Source organism: Octopus sinensis, linkage group LG15 (genome assembly GCF_006345805.1).
Source record: "Octopus sinensis linkage group LG15, ASM634580v1, whole genome shotgun sequence".
NCBI lineage: Eukaryota > Metazoa > Mollusca > Cephalopoda > Octopoda > Octopodidae > Octopus > Octopus sinensis.
Genome location: NC_043011.1, coordinates 22,600,722 through 22,623,221, shown reverse-complemented (window position 1 = coordinate 22,623,221; position 22,500 = coordinate 22,600,722). Strand labels below are relative to the sequence as shown.

Genomic DNA, 22,500 nt, shown 5'->3' with positions numbered 1-22,500 from the left:
GTGTGTAGGACAGGACAGATATGACTATCGGATGGGTCTATCGTGATAAACGTCCCTCCGATTGACCGAGAAAAAAATTTTTAGTTCACTTGCTGTGAATGGTTCATCAACTGTTTTATCTTTTTAAAGAAAACCTCTCGAATGTGATATCTATAAAAAACTCTCTTTAATTTTTGTAGAAATAATTCTCGGAGAAACTGAAATACTTTGAATTTTTTTACCATGTCCTTAACAAATAAATTCATAAAACCAAACATAAGTTTATGAAAATATTGTCTTCGGATCAACTAAGGGAACGGATTAAATATGTCTTCCAGAAGTATATGAAAACCTGGCAGGTATAATAATGTACTGGGTATATTATTATTAATGTTAGAAAAGATTATGTCCTGCAATTAGCGTGACTCTCTCACAGGCATACATAGCAGCAGTACTCGGTGAATCCCACTTACATACCATTTAATATAGTATTTACTTAAAGATCTCATCAAACATTCCACTAGTAATCGTTGTATTCAATTGCATCAAAAAGGATATCCGTGTTAGCGTTGACATATCGCCTTCCATATTATGGAAGCATGCACTCAGACTACAGAGATTACTGGACGAGGAGAAAGTATGGTGGCTGTTTTATTTCGTGGTTTGTCTCTTTGACAGAGATGCAGTCATGGATCTGGTGACTGTCAAGACTGCGTTGCCAAATTACCTACCTACCAGGTTATGTGGTCGGTGGAACTGATGCACTGAAAGAGCGATGGAATTGAACAGTTTTTAATTTCCATTGTGCAATAAAACAGCTTTCAAACTTCCGTTCACTTTCAGATAAATTTTCAAAAAATGCATAGTCGTGACAATAACGGAGAGGTTTAGACAAAAGCCTATTGAAACAATGGCTCCAACAAAAGCTGTTCACTATAACACTGCAAGTCACCAATGCTCCGAAACTGAACCAATGTATGCAAAAAGGTTTCTTAGCTCCGCATGCATCTCGGACAAGCTCGGTTGACTGCACACCATGTTTGTACTGTTTATCTTGAACCAGCAATGTCTTCCGATAGCACTACTAGACAGGTGCTTCAGAATATTCTGGTTGGGCACTAATTTGTAATAATTCTAAAGTGGAGTTTCGATATAAATGTATTACTGTAAATCTGAAGGCGCACCATTGAATAGTGTGGGGAGCATTAGCGATGGAAATGCTTTCAGGCCAGGGATTGCTAAAAATAATCCATAGTTTCTGGGATGAAAAGGTTCCGGTAAAACCTGTCCAAATTTAATGAGGTACTTATTGCTTTTCTTGATCATCAAACTGACAGTCAAAACAGCTTGTTTATCTTCTAAAGTTATGTTGTAATACGAGGATTACACCTCATCCACATTTGCAAATTACGTAGCACCAGCTTTCATCACCGGTGATGTCCTTCGAAAAAAGCCTGGATCAACTTCCAACTGTTCTTTCAGTTCACAACATGCATTCAGCCGTGACTGCTTTTCCATCTTCCGTGAGCAAGCGAGGCACAAGTTTTGCTGCAACTCTTTTCATTCGCAATTCCTCGCTCTAAATTAGTTGGCAGGTGCCTCAGAACACGCCAATCATATCAACAAGTCCATCAATTGTTCTGTGACGGTCCTCCAAGATCAGTTCATGAATTTTCATGTTTTCATTCGTTCGGGAGGTCGACGGACGCTCTGAACGAAGTTGGTCTTCAAGTGACCATTCCTAAAGCGTAGAAACCATTCGCAAGTTTGTGTTTTGCTCATGGCAGCTTCATTGTAAGCTGTTTAAAACATGACAACTGTTTTGGTCGCCATTTTCCGCAGCAGAAAACAGAATTTCACGGAAGCACTGCATCAAGTGGCTTCTAGCGTTGGAAGCCTGAATAACAACGGGCTTGCTCTACAGAGACCGTTTCCGGTTACTTTTGGGTACCCCCTCGTATATCGCCGTGGTATTATATATATACCACAAACATAGAACAAATGGTCTGGGTGTTTTTTTTGTTTTTATTTTTTATTTTGCATTCACTTGGCATGTTGATAGTTTAGTTTGTATATGAGTATGTTATAAAAGAAAATACGTTAGTAAAAAGAATATAGTAGTTGAATCATGTTTATACATTTATAAGTAACTCAAACCTAAAAATATAAAATACCTAAGTTTCAGGTAATGAGAATTGCTAAAACAGAAAATTAAACTAAAATCACCCATGACTTTAGAAAAGACGTAGCGATAGAGAACAATAAGATGCGCATCTCCCTGGCCATTATCCAGGGCAACACCTTTTCCATTTTGTCTACTGGGACCATGAGGCGGTCTACTCTTTTACTTGTTTCAGTCATTTGACTGCAGTCATGCTGGAGCACCGCCTTTAGTCGAGCAACTCGACCCCGGGACTTATTCTTTGTAAGCCCAGTACTTATTCTATCGGTCTCTTTTGCCGAACCGCTAAGTTACGGGGACGTAAACACACCAGCATCGGTGGTCAAACAATGCTAGGGGGACAAACACAGACACACAAACATACACACACATACATATATATACATATACATATATACGACGGGCTTCTTTCAGTTTCCGTCTACCAAATCCACTCACAAGGCTTTGGTCGGCCCGAGGCTATAGCAGAAGACACTTGCCCAAGATGCCACGCAGTGGGACTGAACCCGGAACCATGTAGTTGGTTAGCAAGCTACTTACCACACAGCCACTCCTGCGCCTATATTTACAATTATTATTATAATATGCTAAATAATTTTTTTTAAAATCAATTGATTGACTATCGTATGGTTTCTCACTCACACACACATTAGTAATTAAACAATTTGCCTCCTGTATTTTGTAGCATATATATCAACTTGATATCATTCATTTGGAAATATGGTTCCTAACCTTTTAACGCTATTTGAAATTGTTCGATTCGCGTGTGAAAACTTATTCAGTCAGAAATCCTTCTTTCTATAAAATGTTGGTTTCAAATTTTGGTACAAGTCCAGCAAGTTCGGTAAACCGTTTGCATCGGGTCCAGTCTTCAAATGGTACTCATTTCGGGGTCGATGAAATATGTTCAAATGGTATTTATTTCATCGACCCCGAAAGAATAAACGACAAAGTCCACCACGGCAGAATTTGAACTCAGAACGCTCAGCGTTTTTCGCCGGTGCAGTAACGACTCTACCAGTTCGCTGCCTTCTTTCACCAAAATATTATTTAAGTCTAATATAAAGACTCGTAGAAATTTCTGTTCCATTCAGGTGAAATTGTAACCACCTGTAAACGTATTTCAATAATATTTGCATTTTGGAGTTAACATTTGCATATCCATTATGGAATATATGAGGGAAAGAGTCAGGCAATGATTGGCATGTTTCCATATTTACATTTCTATTTCTTTACTACCCACAAGGGGCTAAACACAGAGAGGACAAACAAAGACAGACAAACGGATTAAGTTGATTATATCGACCCCAGTGCGTAACTGGTACTTATTTGATCGACCCCGAAAGGATGAAAGGCAAAGTCGACCTCGGCGGAATTTGAACTCAGAACGTAGCGGCAGACGAAATACCGATAAGCATTTCGCCCGACGTGATAACGTTTCTGCCAGCTCGCCGCCTTATTTCCATATTTACATTTCACCACTACTTTACCTATCAACTCAGCCATTACCTTACGCGACACCACGATTATTTTAAATAGCAAAATTTCTACAGTTATGTAAAGTATGATATATATTACAACTGTGATATTAAAAACTATATCTGTTTCTTTATTACCCACAAGGGGCTAAACATAGAGGGGACAAACAAGGACAGACAAACAGATTAAGTCGAGCACATCGACCCCAGTGCGTAACTGGTACTTAATTTATCGACCCCAAAAGGATGAAAGGCAAAGTCGACCTCGGCGGAATTTGAACTCACAACGTAACGACAGACGAATTACGGCTACGCATTTCGCCCGGTGTGCTAACGATTCTTGCCAGCTCGCCGCCTGATATTAAAAACTATATCAAAGTCGTGACAGATATTGAATGAGACTATTGGGCAGGGCTGTTTTGACACTGGAGATTAAGCACGGCTGTCTGGACATTGGACCTATTTTGGCGGCAGTACGTTTTCGCATAGTAAAGGCAAACACGCGCACGCATGCAGAAAAATATCCATACAAATAGAAAGAGTGAGAGAGAGAGAGAGAGAGAAGGGGATACATTACAATATATTAATTGAATACGATTGACATAAATACACATACAGAGAAATATGCTCACACACATAAACAGAAAAAGAGAAAAACACAGAGAGCGGGGGGGGAGGAAGGAAAAAAAGAGGGTAGGAAACAAGAGAAACATTAAAACAGAGAAGCTTTAAAACAAGTGGTGTCAAATAAATCAGCGTCGAATCATTGACGCCAAATAATTGGAGGTCAAAGCGTCTCATATAACGTATGACACTGTCTTGGCCCTGACTATTTGACGTCACTAATTCGATGCTGATACATTTGACATCACACATTTTAATGTTTCTCTTCATATTTTGATTTCAAGTTCTTTTATTTTATTATACCTTTTTGGGTATGATAAAATAAATATCAATCAATAGCGTCTGATAATAATCAACACTGTCTCTCTCCTATATTATGTGGTCATGTAACATGTGATAGATATTGTTATTATCCCTTTGTTCGTGGCGGATGTGATGGTGGATATTCTGTTAAACAATATTTCTACACTCATTATTCCTTTTGAGATGTCCTTTTCTAATAGGGACTATGATTGAATGTTAGAGTGTGTATGAAGGTGATACGTTGGCATTAAATGGTAGCAAGCTAGCAGAATCATTACCGAGTCAAACAAAATGCTGAACGTCATTTCTTCCGGTTATTTGCTTTCTGAGTTCAAATCCCGCTTAGATCAATTTGACTTTTCATTTATTAGGGGTTCATAAAATAAATTAAATATCAGTCAAGTACTAGGAGCGATGTAATCGACTAAAGGCCCACCCTATTAAGTTTCAAGTTCTTTTTGCTTATATTTGAAACAATATAGAAAATATTGATGCGACAACAGTGTGTCACTCCACATGTCTTCGGATTGCGATTTGGACTTTACTGAACTATACTGTTACAAACTTAATCTAGTACTTGACAGATACTTTATTTTATTGACATCAGAATGATGAGAGATATATCTGACGTCGGCAGGATTTGAACTGAGAACGTGTAGAGCCAAAACGAAAATCGCAAGGCATTTTGTCAGATGCTCCTAACGACTCTACCACTCTATCACATTAAGTTATGTTTTTGTACAATGTGTGTTAATGTTATCTATGTTTCATAGTAAATGTATATACAGCGTTGATAGAGCCAATTACTGCAGTATTCGTCCTGATAGATCGTTAAAAAATATGCTTAATATGGTAGACTTTGCAGTATTTATTAATCTGAACTAGGTCGTTAACCGTCGCTACCTGCTGGCAATCATACTTGTTAATCATGCACCTACCTTCATAAACTGTTCAAAGTGAAAGTCTTTTTTAAAGTCTGTGTTGTGTTGTCTACATGTTGAAAGACATACAGAAACACACACACACAAACACGCAAACTATATGTTTGTGTTGCGTTGTGTTGACAGATTTGCTCTCAAAATTCCCACGTATTTAATTAAAATTTATTAGTTACCAAAGTGACAACACTACCTATTTATATATATATTACACGCACGCACACACACACACTCACTTTCTCCCTCTCTCTCTCATCCTCTCTCTCTCTCTCTCTCTCTCTCTCTCTCTCATACACACACTGTATTTCTCAAACAACAGCAACTTTATCTCCTCCCCTTCCCTTTCTCTACACATGCTGTTACGGATTGACAGACGGTTTCTCTTTTAAAATATAAGATTTATGTTTCGTTTTGTATATATTGCTTTTTGTAAAATTATTGATGTGAACTCGTATGTTAAAGCAGATTTTGTTGTTATATCTCGAGAAGGTCATTATACAATAATAAAGTCATGTACTGGATTTATTTCACTTCCCTCATTATCATTAGTCAACTAGTTAAACATTTAACCAATTAGCAAATCGATTATTTGAAATAGTTTGGTCAATCAATCAATCAGCTAGGTTCGTCAAAGCCTTTTCATCGCTCTTCGTGTACCCCTTCAATGCCGACTAGAGACAGACGGACAGACCTGAAATAAACCTGGAGTAGAGAAAGCATATCCTTGTAAGGTCACAAATTACATCGAAAGGATTTTGACGAGCTCAACTGAAGAATTTATTGACCGAACGATTAATCCAACAATAGATTAGATACTTGGTTAAATAATTAACTCGTTGACTAATAACAACAAAAGAAATAAAACGGAACCAGTTCGCGTATTTGTTATTGACATAATGACCCTCCCAAAATACAAGAAAATCTGAATTTATGCTTTCTGAGTTTAAATCCCTTCCAGGGTCAATAAAATAAACTGTCCTTCCAGGGTCAATAAAATAAACTGTCAGTCAAGGTAAAGGGGTCGATTTAATAGACTAACCTCCTCACTCCACCAAATTTCTGTATTTGAGCCCGAGCTAGAAGCAATCGTTAAAGCCATAATTTTTTTTTTCTATTTAACAGCAATTTTGGTGCGATATCTTACGAAGCGATTCATTGGGGACTACCATCCTTTGCTTGGTAAGTACCATATCTTTTTACTTACAAACATACATACATACATATGTGCATACATACACACCTATATCTTATTTGTGTAATTGCATGCAAACAATCACACTCGTTTTACATAGTGCACATGTGTGTGTGTGTGTGTGTGTGCGTGCGTGCCTGTGTGTGTGTGTGCGTGTGTGTGCGTGTGTGCCTCTGTGTGTGTGTGTGTGTTTGCTGCTGTTTTTATTTCTTTTGTTTGTTTCAGTCATTTGACTGCAGCCATGCTGGAGCACCGCCTTGGGGTGTTTTTGTCGAACAATTCGACCCCAGGACTTATTTTTAAGTCCTAATACTTATTCTATCGGTCTCTTTGCCGAATCGCTAAGTTACGGGGACGTAAACACACCAATACCAGTTGTAAAGCGATGATGGGGGACAAACACAGACACAAAGACACACTGACAGACACATACACACATACATACATATATATATAATACACACACACACACACACACACACACACACATATATAGGACGAGATTCCTTCAGTTTCCGTCTACCAAATTTACTCACAAGGCTTTGGTCGGCACGAGGCAATAGTTGAAGATACTTGCCCAAGGTGTCACGCAAGGTGCCACATGGTTCCGGGACTGAACCCGGAAAAATGTGGCTGTGAACCAAGTTTCTAACCACACACCTACGTCTGCTTGCAGTTATTTCCGTTCTAGTACCAAGTAATCCGGACACAGTGAAATATCGGTCTGTCTAAATTCCTAGATACCAGGGTGAAACTATGATACAGAAGTACCTACTGGCAGGGCCTATAAGAAGGAGATTCAGTTGGTATAGTGTTCCAGATCCCGGTAAAACAAACCTAACGAGGCTTTTCTCTTTTTCACCGTCCCTTGATTTCTGGATGCGTGCTCCCCTCCCACTGCCGAAAGTAGGTTGACCAAAATTGGTTGTGTTCCACCATGAAAAGTTTCTCTGGGAGGCTTTGGGTAGAAGTTGCTAAATATTACATTGTGCACTACGTGGCTCTGCGAGTCCACAATGATAAGATTGGTGTTTCACACGGGAAAAAAATCAGTATTTTATCAAGCTCTTTACATTATATATATACGTATTACGTAAAACTGTATGTACATATGTGTGTGTGTGCGCGCGTGCGTGCGTGGAGGAATGTAGGTAGTTAACTATATTCATACCACTTAAATCTAAGGAGATATTTACGGAAGTAAGACGTAGAAGCATAGACGGGAATGATGAATCTCCGGCTGCCCAAAATAGACAGAATAATTTTGTATATTTTGTAGTAATCAATCAAATGAAATCTGTTGAATCAAAAGGCACGTAGATCCATAAATTATCTGGATTTGTTTCTTGTTGTCTTGTTATTTTTCTATATGACGACATTTCACTTCTCTGATATACAGCGCTTCAAATTTTTTTTTTTACAGCAACTTAAAATCTTTCGGAGTCGTTATAATATATTGCTTTGATCAGATCACTCTTCTACGAGTAATAATTCTTTTTTTACTATAGACACAAGGCCTGCAATTTGGGGGAGGGGTGCTAGTCGATTACATCAACTCTAGTACTCAACCGGTACTTATTTATTCGACCCCGAAAGGCAATGTCAACCTTGGCAGAATTTGAACTCACAACTGGAAACAATGCCGCTAAACATTTCGACCAGTCCAGCGCGCTAACAATTCTGCAGGCTAGAGGTCTGAAATTTTTATGAATTGCATCGACCTCAGTATTCGACTGGTACTTATATCATCCCGAAATGAAAGGCCAAGTCGTCGCCAGCGGGATTTGAACTTAGAACGTAAATAGCCGGAAGAAATGTTACTGAGCATTTTGTCTGACGTGCTTATGATTCTACCAGCTTGCTGCCTTCCTTCCACGAATAATAATGATTTGAAATTTTGGCACAGGGCCAGTAATTTCGGGGCAGGGTGAAAGTTGATTATATCGACCCCAGTGATCAACTGATACTTATTTTATTGCCCCGAAAGAATGAAAGGCGAAATCGACCCCGGTGGAATTTGAACTCAACGTAAACACGGATGAAATGCTGTTAAGTTTTGCAATATTTTGATAAATTGTTTGCTTTATTCCTCAAGTTACAATAAAAGCATCCTAGACTTCAAAGTAGAAGCCATCGTGTTGTACTGTCTGAAACCACCTTTCTGCCAGTTCTTTGATCCCACACTCATACCAGTTTTTGTCCTTCGAAGCGAGGAACTCCTTCACTGAAGCTTCCACTTTTCCTTAGTTGATGAAGCGTAGCCAGCGCAGGAAGTAAGCCATGGATTGGAACAAGTAACAATCCGAGAGAGCTAGGTCCGATCTATATGCTGGGTGTAGCATCAGTTCGATTCCCTCATCTTCCTGGGGTTTATTCCAGGTCGATCGAGTGGTATGAGGTCTCGCGTTGTCTTGCTGCAGAAGAGCTCACTTTTTGTTAACCAATGCCAGGTATTTTTACCTCACAATGGCATACATCCGCTCCAGTTGTTCGGAGTACAGGTTGGCATTGATGGTTCGACCGTCGGCAACGAACTCGTGGTGAATTATCCCCACATAATTCCAGCGGACACAGAGAATCACTTTGTGTTCGAAGAGCCCATGTTTGGCGACAGGTTCCGGAAGCTGGCTCTTGCTAAACCACTACTTATGCACATTAGATTTGCGAAAAAGTATCTCCCTCGGATTATTACTTGTTCCAGCCCATGGCTCACTTCTTGCGCTGGCAGCGCTTCATCAACCATGAGGAGGTGGAAGATTCAGTAAAAGCGTTCTTCGTCCCGAAGAACAAGAACTGGTATGAGCGTGGGATCGAAGAACTGACAACACGATGGCCTCTACTTTGAATACTAGGCTGCTTTCGTTGTAACTTGACGAATAAAGTAAATAGAATATTACAAAACTTTTGACTCAGCACAATGTTTTAAGATTGGTTCTGTTTTCAGTTTCATATTTCGACTATCTCTACTTCCGTATCTTTATAATGAGATATTTCGGAATTGACTTGATCTGAGAACATGTGTTGAAACTAAAGCAATTTCATCGTAAAAGAAATATTTTAGCTACAACCCCCATCCCGAAAAACTGTTAAATTCACTTTTCATTTATTTTTTGAGGCGTCAGAATATTCATCGCATACTGCGGCCTGGCCTGTGACATAGCTCCATTGCCGCCCTTGACTTTCTACCTTGCAGCGATAAATAAAATATCAACCCAGCGATGGGATTTCTTCTTCTTCTTCTTCTTCTTCTTCTTCTTCTTCTTCTTCCCTCCCTCCCTCTCTCTCTCCCTCATTCTATGTGTGTGTGTGTAAGAAATTGGATGCGTTCAGGCCTGATGAGCAACTAGGTAAAGACGCTCTCGAGGCTAGTATCGAAACTTTACAGCTTCAGCAACTAGGTCCACGTCACAGGTGAGGGGACGTGTCCTAGTTTTTAACCAATCACTTTGCTGGAATATCCCCCCATATGAGAGAATGTCCTATTTTGTTCCAGTAGATCAACGCGCGTAAACAAATCAGAAAGCGGCACTTCGGAAACACAAGCAACAAGAGTTTCAAATCGACAAGTTTCCTTGGCTGAAGCTCAGCCCCTAGTTAACAGGAATCTTCAATTAGGACAACCAAAGCATTATTCCCGCCGCTCATGTGAAGCTGAATCTCTTCTGTTGGCTGGGGTTTCCGTCAGTTACGACGACGAGTGTTCTTGTTGATTCGATCAATGGAACAGCCTGCTCATGAAATTAACATGCCAAGTGGTTGAGTACTTCACAGGCACGCATAACCTTGACGTAGTTCTCAGAGAAATTCAGCGTGACACACTGACTGTGACATGGTTGGTCAACTGAACAACAGGTGCAACTCATATTTGCCAGCTGAGTGGAGTGGAAAAACGTGAAAATGATTTTTTTCTCAAGGGCACAATGTGCCGCCAGGAGTGGAACTCACGACCTCACGATCACAAACCGAATGTAATTATCAACTACATTCGTCTCTAGCACATCACTTTACACTTCTGGCAGGTCGCAATTAAAAATGTAAATATTGTAATAAACTTCCATTTCAACAAATTTCGGAGTTGGTTTATGAGGCAACACGCAGCTAAACTTCTTACCAATCAATAAATACACATTCAACCAACCCGATAATCTCACACACCTTAAGGGCGGCCACAGTATTCAACAGTAGGGAGCGATCTGACAGCGATTTGGTTGTTATTTCTAGAAGTTGCTCATTTCAAGAATCTCACCCATTTAGTCCAACTCCCTTAAACCTATTTCTTTATTATCCACAAGGGGCTAAACATAGAGGGGACAAACAAGGACAGACATAGGTATTAAGTCGATTACATCGACCCCAGTGCGTAACTGGTGCTTAATTTATCGACCCCGAAAGGATGAAAGGCAAAGTCGACCTCGGCGGAATTTGAACTCACAACGTAACGGCAGATGAAATACCGCAAAGCATTTCGCTCGGCGTGCTAACGCTTCTGCCAACTCGCCGCTTTCAACTCCCTTATACCCTCTCGCCCTCATTCTCTCACTCATTCACTAATTCTCTCTCTCTCTCTCTCTCTCTCTCTCTCTCAATTCGTTTATGTTAGATCTATAAAATGCTTAATGTTCGCATGCATACTTTTACCGTAACGAAAGTCGTTACACTTTTAAGCAAAATCGCTATGAATATGTCGGTAGACATTATTTTCTTTTTAATTCTTCTATTTATATTTCATCCTCTGGGGAAACAAATACGAAAAAGCGGATATAAATAAACATATAACTTATTAATATTTCCAGGAAGAATTTATCTAATAATGTCTACCTTATTACACTTGGTGTTAAGGTTTTTATCTTATAACAGATAAGAAATACTTAAACTATCATCACATATCACACACGCACCGCACGCGCGCGCACATACACGCTTGTGTGTGTGTGTGTGTGTGTGTGTGTGTGTGTGTGTGGTGTGTGTGTGTGTGTGTGTGTGTGTGAATGTGTGTGTAATTACATTCAAAACTACGTTTATCTTTATAATGTACTTCTAGACATCTAACAATTCATTTATCTACCTAACTGACTATCTTTCTGTCTCCCTATCTAGCTAACTATCTGGGCAATAACATATTCATTGGATCTTTGATAGCTTCCTTTTAGCTGTATAAATACCACAGCACAACGGAGCACAGTACAGCACATTTGGTATAATGTCTTTTTTGTGTTAATGATGTTTAGTAACAAGGGTTAGTTCATATATCATAATTATTACATACGTCAGCGCCGTCAGTTTTGAATAACTAGGGCTATTTATTTTCTCCTCTATTTTTGTATTATCGGTGGCTGATGAAATAACACAACAACAACAACAATAATAGTAGTAATAATGATGTTAAAACTGTATTGGACTACTGGGGTTTTTTAACAATAGTTTTAACATCATTAACTGGAACCCTACGGAGATCAAAGGCCTGGCAGGAAGATAAGAAAACTAATAGCATCTAAGAAGATGCACAGCCCAAAAGCAGACGTTGATCGTCTGTACCTACTTAGAAGTAATTGGGAAAGAGGATTGATGCCGGTAGAACTGTGCTATAAGACCTCCACAATAGCAGTGAACTGGTACTTATCTAGTACAGAAGACTGGACGTTACGGCTTGTGTGCGAAAAGTCACATTCTATTGTCAAGGAAGCTTGCAAATTCGCAAGGAAACTTGGCATTAACCCTGAATTAGATGAATAACCTGAAACTACTGTCACCAAACAAGCAAAACGGATGGAGCAGACTGCAAAAAAGAACGGACAGAAACAAATTCAGGAGTGGTGGAGCCAGAAGCACCTGCATGGACAGTATATTCTTCGGAGTCGAAATGCTGATGTAGACCAAGTAACAACCCATCAGTAGCTGAGAAGTTCAGGACTGAAAGCAGAGACTGAAGGTTTCATATTGGCGGCACGAGATCAAAGCTTGCTTACCAGAAACTATTAGACTAACGTTCTTCAAAACGGTTCTGACTCTAAATGCAGATTCTGGGACACATTCAACGAAACAATAGACCATCCCATTTCGAGATGTCCTGTGCTAACATCAAAACAAACGCAAAAATCGCCACGATCGGGTAGGACAGTATTTACATTGGAAAGGATGTAAACACTACAAAATCGGCACTCCTGTTTACTGGAATGAACATCACCCTAAGCCAGTCATTGAAGGTAAAAATGCCACTTTCCTCTGGGATTTTCCAGTCAACACCGGCAGAACGATCCAGGCTAATCGACCAGGCATAATTATTAAAGACAGGGAAGAAAATACTTGTAGACTAGTAAATGTAAGTGTTCCCAGTGATAAAAAATATATCTGTAAAGGAATCTGGAAAAGTAAGTAAATATGAGGATTGGGAAATTGAAATACAAAAGATGTGGCATCTTAAAGCAAAAACTGTCTCTGTTATTGTAGGTGCCCTAGGTATGATAAAAAAAAAGGGATGTCAGAAACATCTAGATAACATCCCAGGTGAACCATGTCTCAGAGAAAAGATTGTACTGCCCACATGCTTAGAAAAACCCTATTCATTTAAATGTCTGTGTTGCATTACATGAAGATATTTCGCTTCTGCCCCTGCCACTTTCCCTCCCCAAGCTTCCAGTCATACTGTAGCATCTCTTATCCTTCACTCGCCCTAGGACACTGGGCGTGTCTCGTCAAGTGATTGTAACAAACATGCATATTAAAAGTAAATAATAATCCTTTCTACTATAGGCACAAGGCCTGAAATTTTGAGGTAGGGGATAAGTCGATTACATCGACCCCAGTGCGTAACTGGCTCTTAATTTATCGATTCCTGAAACATACATATACATACACATGTATGTATGTATGTATGTATGTATGTATGTATGTATGTGTGTATATATATAATATATATATATATAATATATATATATATATATATATATATATATATATCAGGTCATCCCATAAGTTCTGTCTGAATTTTGAATAAAGAAAACAAGTGATCAAATGTTATATTTAATTGAAATTTAATCATCAATGTACTTTCCCTAATTATCTATGACTTCCTTCCATCTATTTACAAGCTTTTTAATCCCATCAATGTAAAACTCCTTTGGTTTCAAGCGAAGAACTCTGAAATGTCAGTTTCGACCTCCTCCTGGCTTGCGAAAGTTATGTCCCCCAAATGATTCTGTAAACTACGAAACAAATAGTAGTCTGAAGGAGCAAGGCCGGGAGAATAAGGTGGATGTGGAATTTTTTTTCCCAACCAATCTCTTCGATCTTCTGTGATGTGATCTTTGCAGTGTGAGGTCGCGCATTGTCCTGTTGAAACATCACTCCTTTTCGATTCACTAAAGCGGATCTTTTTTTCTTCAAAGCTTGGTTCAAACGCTCTAATTGCTGATAGCAGACTTGAGCATTGATTGTTGCATTAGGTGGTAACAATTCAAAGTGAATTACTCCTTTGCAATCTCACCAGATAGAGAGAAGAACCTTTTTCCTATGAAGTTCCCTTCTCGATTGTGGTTTAGCTTTTTCGCTTTTACCAAGTCACTGTTTACGGCGTTTAACATTTCGATAGAAGATACATTTTTCGTCACCAGTCACAAGTCTATCCAAAAAGGGTGAAATGAGTTCGCGAGAATGGAGAGAAGAGCAGATGTCAACTTGGGATTTGCGGTTGCTTTCGGACAATTCACGAGGCACCCGTTTTCCAAGTTTAGGAACCTTTCCAAGTTGTTGAAGACCACGATGAACAGTTGTATGGTTTGAACTAAGCTTTATTGCCAATTCTTCAACTGATAATGCAGGATTTGACAGCTTCCTCGCAGCCCATTTCTGGGTGAGACTGTCTATTCTGCTCGTCACCCCGTCCCAATTTTTATCCACCTGGAGGTCTGGTCCGGACCAAACCCAAGCAACTTTACTGGTCCGTCCGTCCAGCGCCAACGACGCTTTTGGATGGCGTGGACTTGCCTCTCTAGGTGCCGAGCTGCAAGTCCACTGACTCCAGGTACCGATGTCGACCCTGCCAAATGCTTTCGATTGATCTAATTTATCAGTCCCACCGAAGCCAGGTTTACACCCTACCTTTTCTATAATGTATGGCATGAGGTGGAGGTTGTCGTGTATAGAGGTGGTCGGGATTGTGCAGGTTTGTGCCTCCCCAACCAAATCCTCGACGACAAGCGCCCTCTTATCCTTCACTCGCCCTAGGACACTGGGCGTGTCTCGTCAAGTGATTGTAACAAACATGCATATTAAAAGTAAATAATAATCCTTTCTACTATAGGCACAAGGCCTGAAATTTTGAGGTAGGGGATAAGTCGATTACATCGACCCCAGTGCGTAACTGGCTCTTAATTTATCGATTCCTGAAACATACATATACATACACATGTATGTATGTATGTATGTATGTATGTATGTATGTGTATATATATATATATATATTATATATATATATATAGATATATATATATATATATATATATATATATATATCAGGTCATCCCATAAGTTCTGTCTGAATTTTGAATAAAGAAAACAAGTGATCAAATGTTATATTTAATTGAAATTTAATCATCAATGTACTTTCCCTAATTATCTATGACTTCCTTCCATCTATTTACAAGCTTTTTAATCCCATCAATGTAAAACTCCTTTGGTTTCAAAGCGAAGAACTCTGAAATGTCAGTTTCGACCTCCTCCTGGCTTGCGAAAGTTATGTCCCCCAAATGATTCTGTAAACTACGAAACAAATAGTAGTCTGAAGGAGCAAGGCCGGGAGAATAAGGTGGATGTGGAATTTTTTTTCCCAACCAATCTCTTCGATCTTCTGTGATGTGATCTTTGCAGTGTGAGGTCGCGCATTGTCCTGTTGAAACATCACTCCTTTTCGATTCACTAAAGCGGATCTTTTTTTCTTCAAAGCTTGGTTCAAACGCTCTAATTGCTGATAGCAGACTTGAGCATTGATTGTTGCATTAGGTGGTAACAATTCAAAGTGAATTACTCCTTTGCAATCTCACCAGATAGAGAGAAGAACCTTTTTCCTATGAAGTTCCCTTCTCGATTGTGGTTTAGCTTTTTCGCTTTTACCAAGTCACTGTTTACGGCGTTTAACATTTCGATAGAAGATACATTTTTCGTCACCAGTCACAAGTCTATCCAAAAAGGGTGAAATGATTTCGCGAGAATGGAGAGAAGAGCAGATGTCAACTCGGGATTTGCGGTTGCTTTCGGACAATTCACGAGGCACCCGTTTTCCAAGTTTAGGAACCTTTCCAAGTTGTTGAAGACCACGATGAACAGTTGTATGGTTTGAACTAAGCTTTATTGCCAATTCTTCAACTGATAATGCAGGATTTGACAGCTTCCTCGCAGCCCATTTCTGGGTGAGACTGTCTATTCTGCTCGTCACCCCGTCCCAATTTTTATCCACCTGGAGGTCTGGTCCGGACCAAACCCCAAGCAACTTTACTGGTCCGTCCGTCCAGCGCCCAACGACGCTTTTGGATGGCGTGGACTTGCCTCTCTAGGTGCCGAGCTGCAAGTCCACTGACTCCAGGTACCGATGTCGACCCTGCCAAATGCTTTCGATTGATCTAAATTTATCAGTCCCACCGAAGCCAGGTTTACACCCTACCTTTTCTATAATGTATGGCATGAGGTGGAGGTTGTCGTGTATAGAGGTGGTCGGATTGTGCAGGTTTGTGCCTCCCCAACCAAATCCTCGACGACAAGCGCCCTCTTTGCTAACACCCTGGCCAAAATCTTAAGCTCTGTGTTAAGCAGACTAATGAGCCTGAAGTTATCTAATGTGACCCTCTTGTGTTCGTCTTCTTTTATCAGCGTCACTACGCCTCGACTCACAGGACTGGGAATGCTCCCGTTCTGCTGCCAGTTGCAGTACAGCGCTTCGAGGAGATCGGAGAACAGGTCTGGCATACTTACGTAAAGTAAGTATGGGCAGACCATCAACACCGGATGACTTGCGCCTCGTGCAACTGAAAGGGCATCATGAATTTCGGCTGAAGTTATCTGCCTCTCGCAGCGCTCAGCGTCGGCTGTCGAGAGACTTGGCAAGCCGTCAAGGTAGGGACTGAAGTCCGCTACCGTTTCTGACCTGCCCCCCCCCCTCCCCGAACAACCGATCTAAGTGCAGGCGGAAAGCCTCACACATCTGCCTGGAATCGCTCAGCTCATGTCCGTCTCGCTCCGTCAAAGACCGAATTGTGGTTTTGTTACCACGCTGCGCCTCCGTCACGCGGACCCATCGAACAGCTTTGGTTCCCTCGTTTCTCAGAAAACACCCCTTAGCTCTCACAATGCAACCTTCGTGTTTCGCGTTGAAGAAATGGTTTGATGCCATTCTCTCTGTTACCAAGTCGGTTGCAATGCCACTACAAATAGCCTCGTCTAACTTAGCGACTAGCTCCGCCCCCTTTCTATTTTACCTAACGCTACTTCTTTGCTAAAACCTATGGAAATTACTCTAATCTCTCTTTTGAGCGCTCACCACCACCTGTTGTTGACGATCCCCGCCTGTCAACTTTTGTTTAACTAAATTGTTTACCTGGTCCCTGTAAGCCTTACGTGCCGGAAGCGACATGTTCATCTTTCAGTAACCGGGTCCTAACCTACGTGCCTTAACTAGGTCGACCGTACAGATTACATTTATGACCGTATGGTGAGAAGTTTGCTTCCTCTAGCACATAGTTCCGGGTTCAGTCCTACTGCGTGACACCTTGAACAAGTATCTTCTACTTAGCCCTGGGTCGATCAAAGCCCCGTGAGTAAACGTGGTAGGCAAACTGAAAGAAACCCGTCTTGTAAATATATGTATGTATGCATGTATATATGCATGTGTGAATTATATATGTGTGTGTGTGTCCTTCTGCTTGTGTTTCTCCCCCACCGCCGCTTGACAACTGGTGTTGATTTGTTTACATCTCTGTAACCTCGCGGTTCAGCAAAAGTACCCGATAGAATAAATATCAGGCTTGACAAAACAAGCACTGCGGTTGATTTGTTCGACTAAAGCCTTCAAGGTGGTGCCCCAGCAAGGTCGCAATCAATGATTGAAACAAGTAAAAAATAACAGTATATATATATATATATATTGACCTCGTGTGTACCGTTGGCGATTTTTTTCCTCTGTCTTCCCTTCTCTGGATCTTTCCTTCTCCTATGTTTCCGACGAAGAGCTCCGCTCGAAACGTTAAACCCTCCTTCTTTCCTTCTTTCCTGAGCGTCCAATAATACTATATTTGTTCCACGTCCTCGCGTTGTTGTGTTTTTTTTTGCTTTCTTGTTTGGATTAACTATATATATATATATATATATATAATATATATATATACGGATCCAAGGAACATCATTATTCCGGATAATGGATCCAAGCAACCATCACTATTCTGGACCACCAAGACCCCAGAAACAGCTCGTAAAACTATACCCATTGAACTCCTGATATCATTTATATTCTGTAAGTCGGACTATATTATATTCATATACATGTACATTTTTCTATTAAATATATTTAACGCTCTGTGTAAATCGACTTGTTTGTCATCACATTTACTCATCTACCCGCTCAAGTTCATATCGCTTGAGCACTTCGAAGTGTATTCTATATAGAGAACACTTGTCTCATATATATATATATATATATATATATATATATATATATATATATACACACACTTAAAACCATATATTTTTTTATATATCTATTTCTTTACTACCCACAAGGGGCTAAACACAGAGAGGACAAACAAGGACAGACAAACGGATTAAGTCGATTATATCGACCCCAGTGCGTAACTGGTACTTATTTAATCGACCCTGAAAGGATGAAAAGCAAAGTCGACCTCGGCGGAATTTGAACTCAGAACGTAACGGCAGACGAAATACGGCTACGCATTTCGCCCGGCGTGCTAACGTTTCTGCCAGCTCGCCGCCTGAACCAGCTTAGTACTTACCAAAGATCAGATTCACTGATTTTTGGTAAGTACTAAGATTGATTGTGTGTTCTAAAATGTTACACTCTTCCACAGAATGTCATAGAGTACTTACTTCCTCAATCCACGGTTTCCGCATCATTTAGCAGATGAAATCTTTCTTGGCACATAGACATAATAATAATATAATAATAATAATAACAATAATAATAATAATTACGATAATAATAATGATAATAATGACAATAATAATAATAATTACGATAATAATAATAATAATAATAATAATATAATAATAATAATAATAATAATAATAATAACAATAATAATAATAATTACGATAATAATAATATCCCAAGGTTTAAAACAAACTTTTTTTTATTATTTATTTATTTATTTTTTATTTATTTTATTTTATGTATTAGACATTCACTAGTACAACACCAAAAAAAAAAAAACCCCAAATATATGGCACAGAACTTCTAACCTGTTGTCTCTTGAGGTCTCTGGGTGAGACTTGGAGCCAACTTGTACAGACATAAAGCAAAAGTCAAACATAGAATAATAATAATAATAATAATAATAATAATAATAATAATAATAATAATAATGCGAGGCAAGGAGACCGCTTCTGCTCGGTTATTCTACTTATTAGAAACAACACCCAATTTCTCAAATCACTATCGACCGTTTTAACCTTTTAGCATCAAAATCGGCCATACCTGAAAGAAATATTCTACCTGTCTTATGTTCAAACCGGCCAAATCCGGCCTATCGCACCTAGCCTATAATCTATATATATAAAAGAGGCTTTGGGTCAAAATTGTGTGCACATTTTGCTACGTCAGAGGTTGGAGGCCAGACCAGTGTTCGGATCGAGCTGAAAATTTACACAGGCATAGAAGGCGTGATGAGATAGAGAGTTGAGTTGGTTAAAACTCACCATCTGGAAAGATGCGGTTGCTATGGTGAGAAGAGTGATTTTTTTATCGATTCAAGGGGGCTCTAAGCCCCTCCAGATTGGCGCGATCGGCATCTAACGCCCAACGGCATGCACTTTAGGCTGTTGTGCTTTATAATCATGCATTTTGTCGCGAAATTCAGGTTACTAAGCAAAGATTTTTCATTGTGAAAAACGACTGCTTTTTGCCCTCATTTTCTTTTAAATTTTTTTTTTCTGATCACATTGTAAGCCTTTTCAGGAAAAAAAATTACATCTGCATGTAGCCCTTGAGAAGGGCTATAATGCACATTTTTAGTCGACGCGAAATTTTGCTTTTAAGGTCGAAAAAGTTTGAAAATTAAACAAAAATATTGAATTTTTCCTGGCACGTAAAGCTTCAAATGACGTCATCGCTGTGAGCTGCAACTTTGCTGCAAAAGCATTATCGATTTTTTTCACGGCTGCATAAACTTATTAAGCCTAAGCGCTAGCAAGCTCATGCAAGCTGCCGGTGACTAATCTCTCTATATATAAAGCTGAAGTTGTTTGCGTATGGCAGGTTTGGTAGCCTTCAACTAACACTTTCTCTTCCAAGACCCTGCGGTGCAAGTTGACCAAAATTGAGAGTATGATAGAAGGCTTGGTCTTCAAATCGGACCATATTAACACCAAAAATTATTTACATCAAAAAGGTACTTTTTTTTATGAAAATCCCTATTTTTTACGATTTTTTGACTGCTGTGTCGCCATTTTTCGGTGTATTTCAACCAGAAAAATGTTCACTTAATGAGAATAACAACCTACATAATGCAAAATTTTTACTTTTCAAAATTTCCAATTCTAAAGGGTCGAAACAAACCCGAGCAACGCCGGGCGATACTGCTAGTCTTTTTTATAAAAGTGAAAGGATTTTGTCTATTTATTTCTGCTGTCCACTTACGACGGTGATTCAATCGACTAGGAAAACTATGTATATGTGATGAATATCCAACACCAAACTATCTTAATCTACATATTGAAACTGCATTAAACTTTGGCAAGCTTACCTTTACCTATTCTGAGTTACTTGAAAGGTGATGTTCCCTTTCCTCTCTTCTATTTGTTGATACCTTTTTTACCTTTGATGCCGTTGTTTTACTTTAAGGATGCTTCTTTACCCAGCCATTATGATATTTCGACTGCTGTCCATTGTTTCAAATACGTTTTAGCATTGTCATTCAAGCCTTTTTAAACACTCACATATGGTTCGTCCCAAAGAATCAACCTGCAAATAAGAGTTTTGCTTCCACTAGCGAAAGCTATACTACGTATCTATCAGGAAGCTCCATACTAATTTAACTTTATGCAGCATTCGTTGTTAGTTTATGTGCACGCTATGTGGGAAGATAGAATGGAGGGGTTTTTGTTAGCTTTTCTCTCCGAAAAAAATAGCTCCCTTTGCTGTTGAGAAAAATAAACTCGCAGAGGGGAAGTTTCAACATTTTTCTTCAATTTCCTTCGCCATTTATGTGGCTGTTTCTGACAACTATATTTTGTAGTCAAAGGGCGGCGAGCTGGCAGAATCGTTAGCACGCCGGGCGAAATGCTTAGTTGTATTTCGTCTGCCAATACGTTCTGAGTTCAAATTCCGCCGAGGTCAGCTTTGCCTTTCATCCTTTCGGGGTCGATTAAATAAGTACCAGTTACACACTGGGGTCGATGTAATCGACTTAATCCCCTTGTCTGTCCTTGTTTGTCCTTTCTATGTTTAGCCCCTTGTGGGCAATAAAGAAATATATATTTTGTAGTCATTATCTGTAATCTACTCACAAAACACTTCAGTAGCTCTACTTTACATGGCTTGCAAACTTATATGTTCTATGATCATTAAAAGTGCAACGACCTCCACAATAACCAGCCTTCAATTTGATTTTCCATTCCTAGGTTAATCAGAAAAAGATTGCCGTGCTACACACAAACCTTCTCGGTAGTTCAATTATTTGGTGAAAAAAATACCACGAAAGCAACTTAAACCGTCCAAAGGACGGGTGCGTTTGCTAGTGTCATTCTAAAAAGAAATAATCACATCATTGAACACTTGAAGCTATGAGATAATGCATGATTAATTCAAAACAATCTAGATAAATAAGTATTACATTTGATAGAATAATCTGAATGCTAAAGGGTTAAACAGAAGGACAGACTGAACAATATGATCCTGGAAATATTGGTTTCAAATGTTGGCACAAGGCCAGCAATTTCAGGGAAGGGGGTAAGTCGATTACATCAATCCCGGTACTCAACTGGTACTTGTTTTATCGACCCTGAAAGGATGAAACGCAAAGTCAACCTCGGCGGAATTTGAACTCAGGACCTAAAGAGAGACGGAATGTCGCTGAGCATTTTATCCAGCGTACTAATGATTCTGCCAGTTCGCCGCTTATAATCCTGGAAATATTAATCATGTTTGACTGAATAATAGGATGATCATGACGGGAATGTTTATTCAGGCTTGACCTAGGGCGAAACAGCTACAACAGTTAATATCAATGTTTCGCAGTTAAACACATGTGCTTGTAAAGGAACACAACATTAAAATTACTCTTTCTAGAGTTACACCAGAACTTCTGAACTTAATATTACGACGACGATAGTTCCAATTGATCCAATCAACGGAACAGCTTGCTCGTGAGATTAACGCACAAGTGGCTGAACATTCCACAGCATTCCCTAAACGTAGTTTCCAGGGAGATTCAGCGTGACATACTGAACGTGACAAGTCTGGCTATTTGAATTACTGATACCAATTTTTGCCAGCTGAGCGGACTGGAGCGATTTGCAATAAAGTGTATTATCCAAGGACAAAACACACTGCCGGGAATTGAACTCACGATCGTGAGCCGCATACCC

At 39.5% G+C, this 22,500-nt stretch overlaps 1 protein-coding gene across 1 annotated transcript in view; it reads left to right on the top strand.

Annotated features, from left to right (window-relative positions):
- Positions 1 to 22,500, top strand: part of LOC115219843 (ras-related and estrogen-regulated growth inhibitor) — a 90,982-nt gene that overhangs the window by 36,624 nt on the left and 31,858 nt on the right. The window contains exon 2 of the mRNA XM_029790128.2: positions 6,627 to 6,683. Coding sequence (XP_029645988.1) covers positions 6,627 to 6,683 — 57 coding nt within the window. The remainder of the gene's footprint in view (positions 1 to 6,626; positions 6,684 to 22,500) is intronic.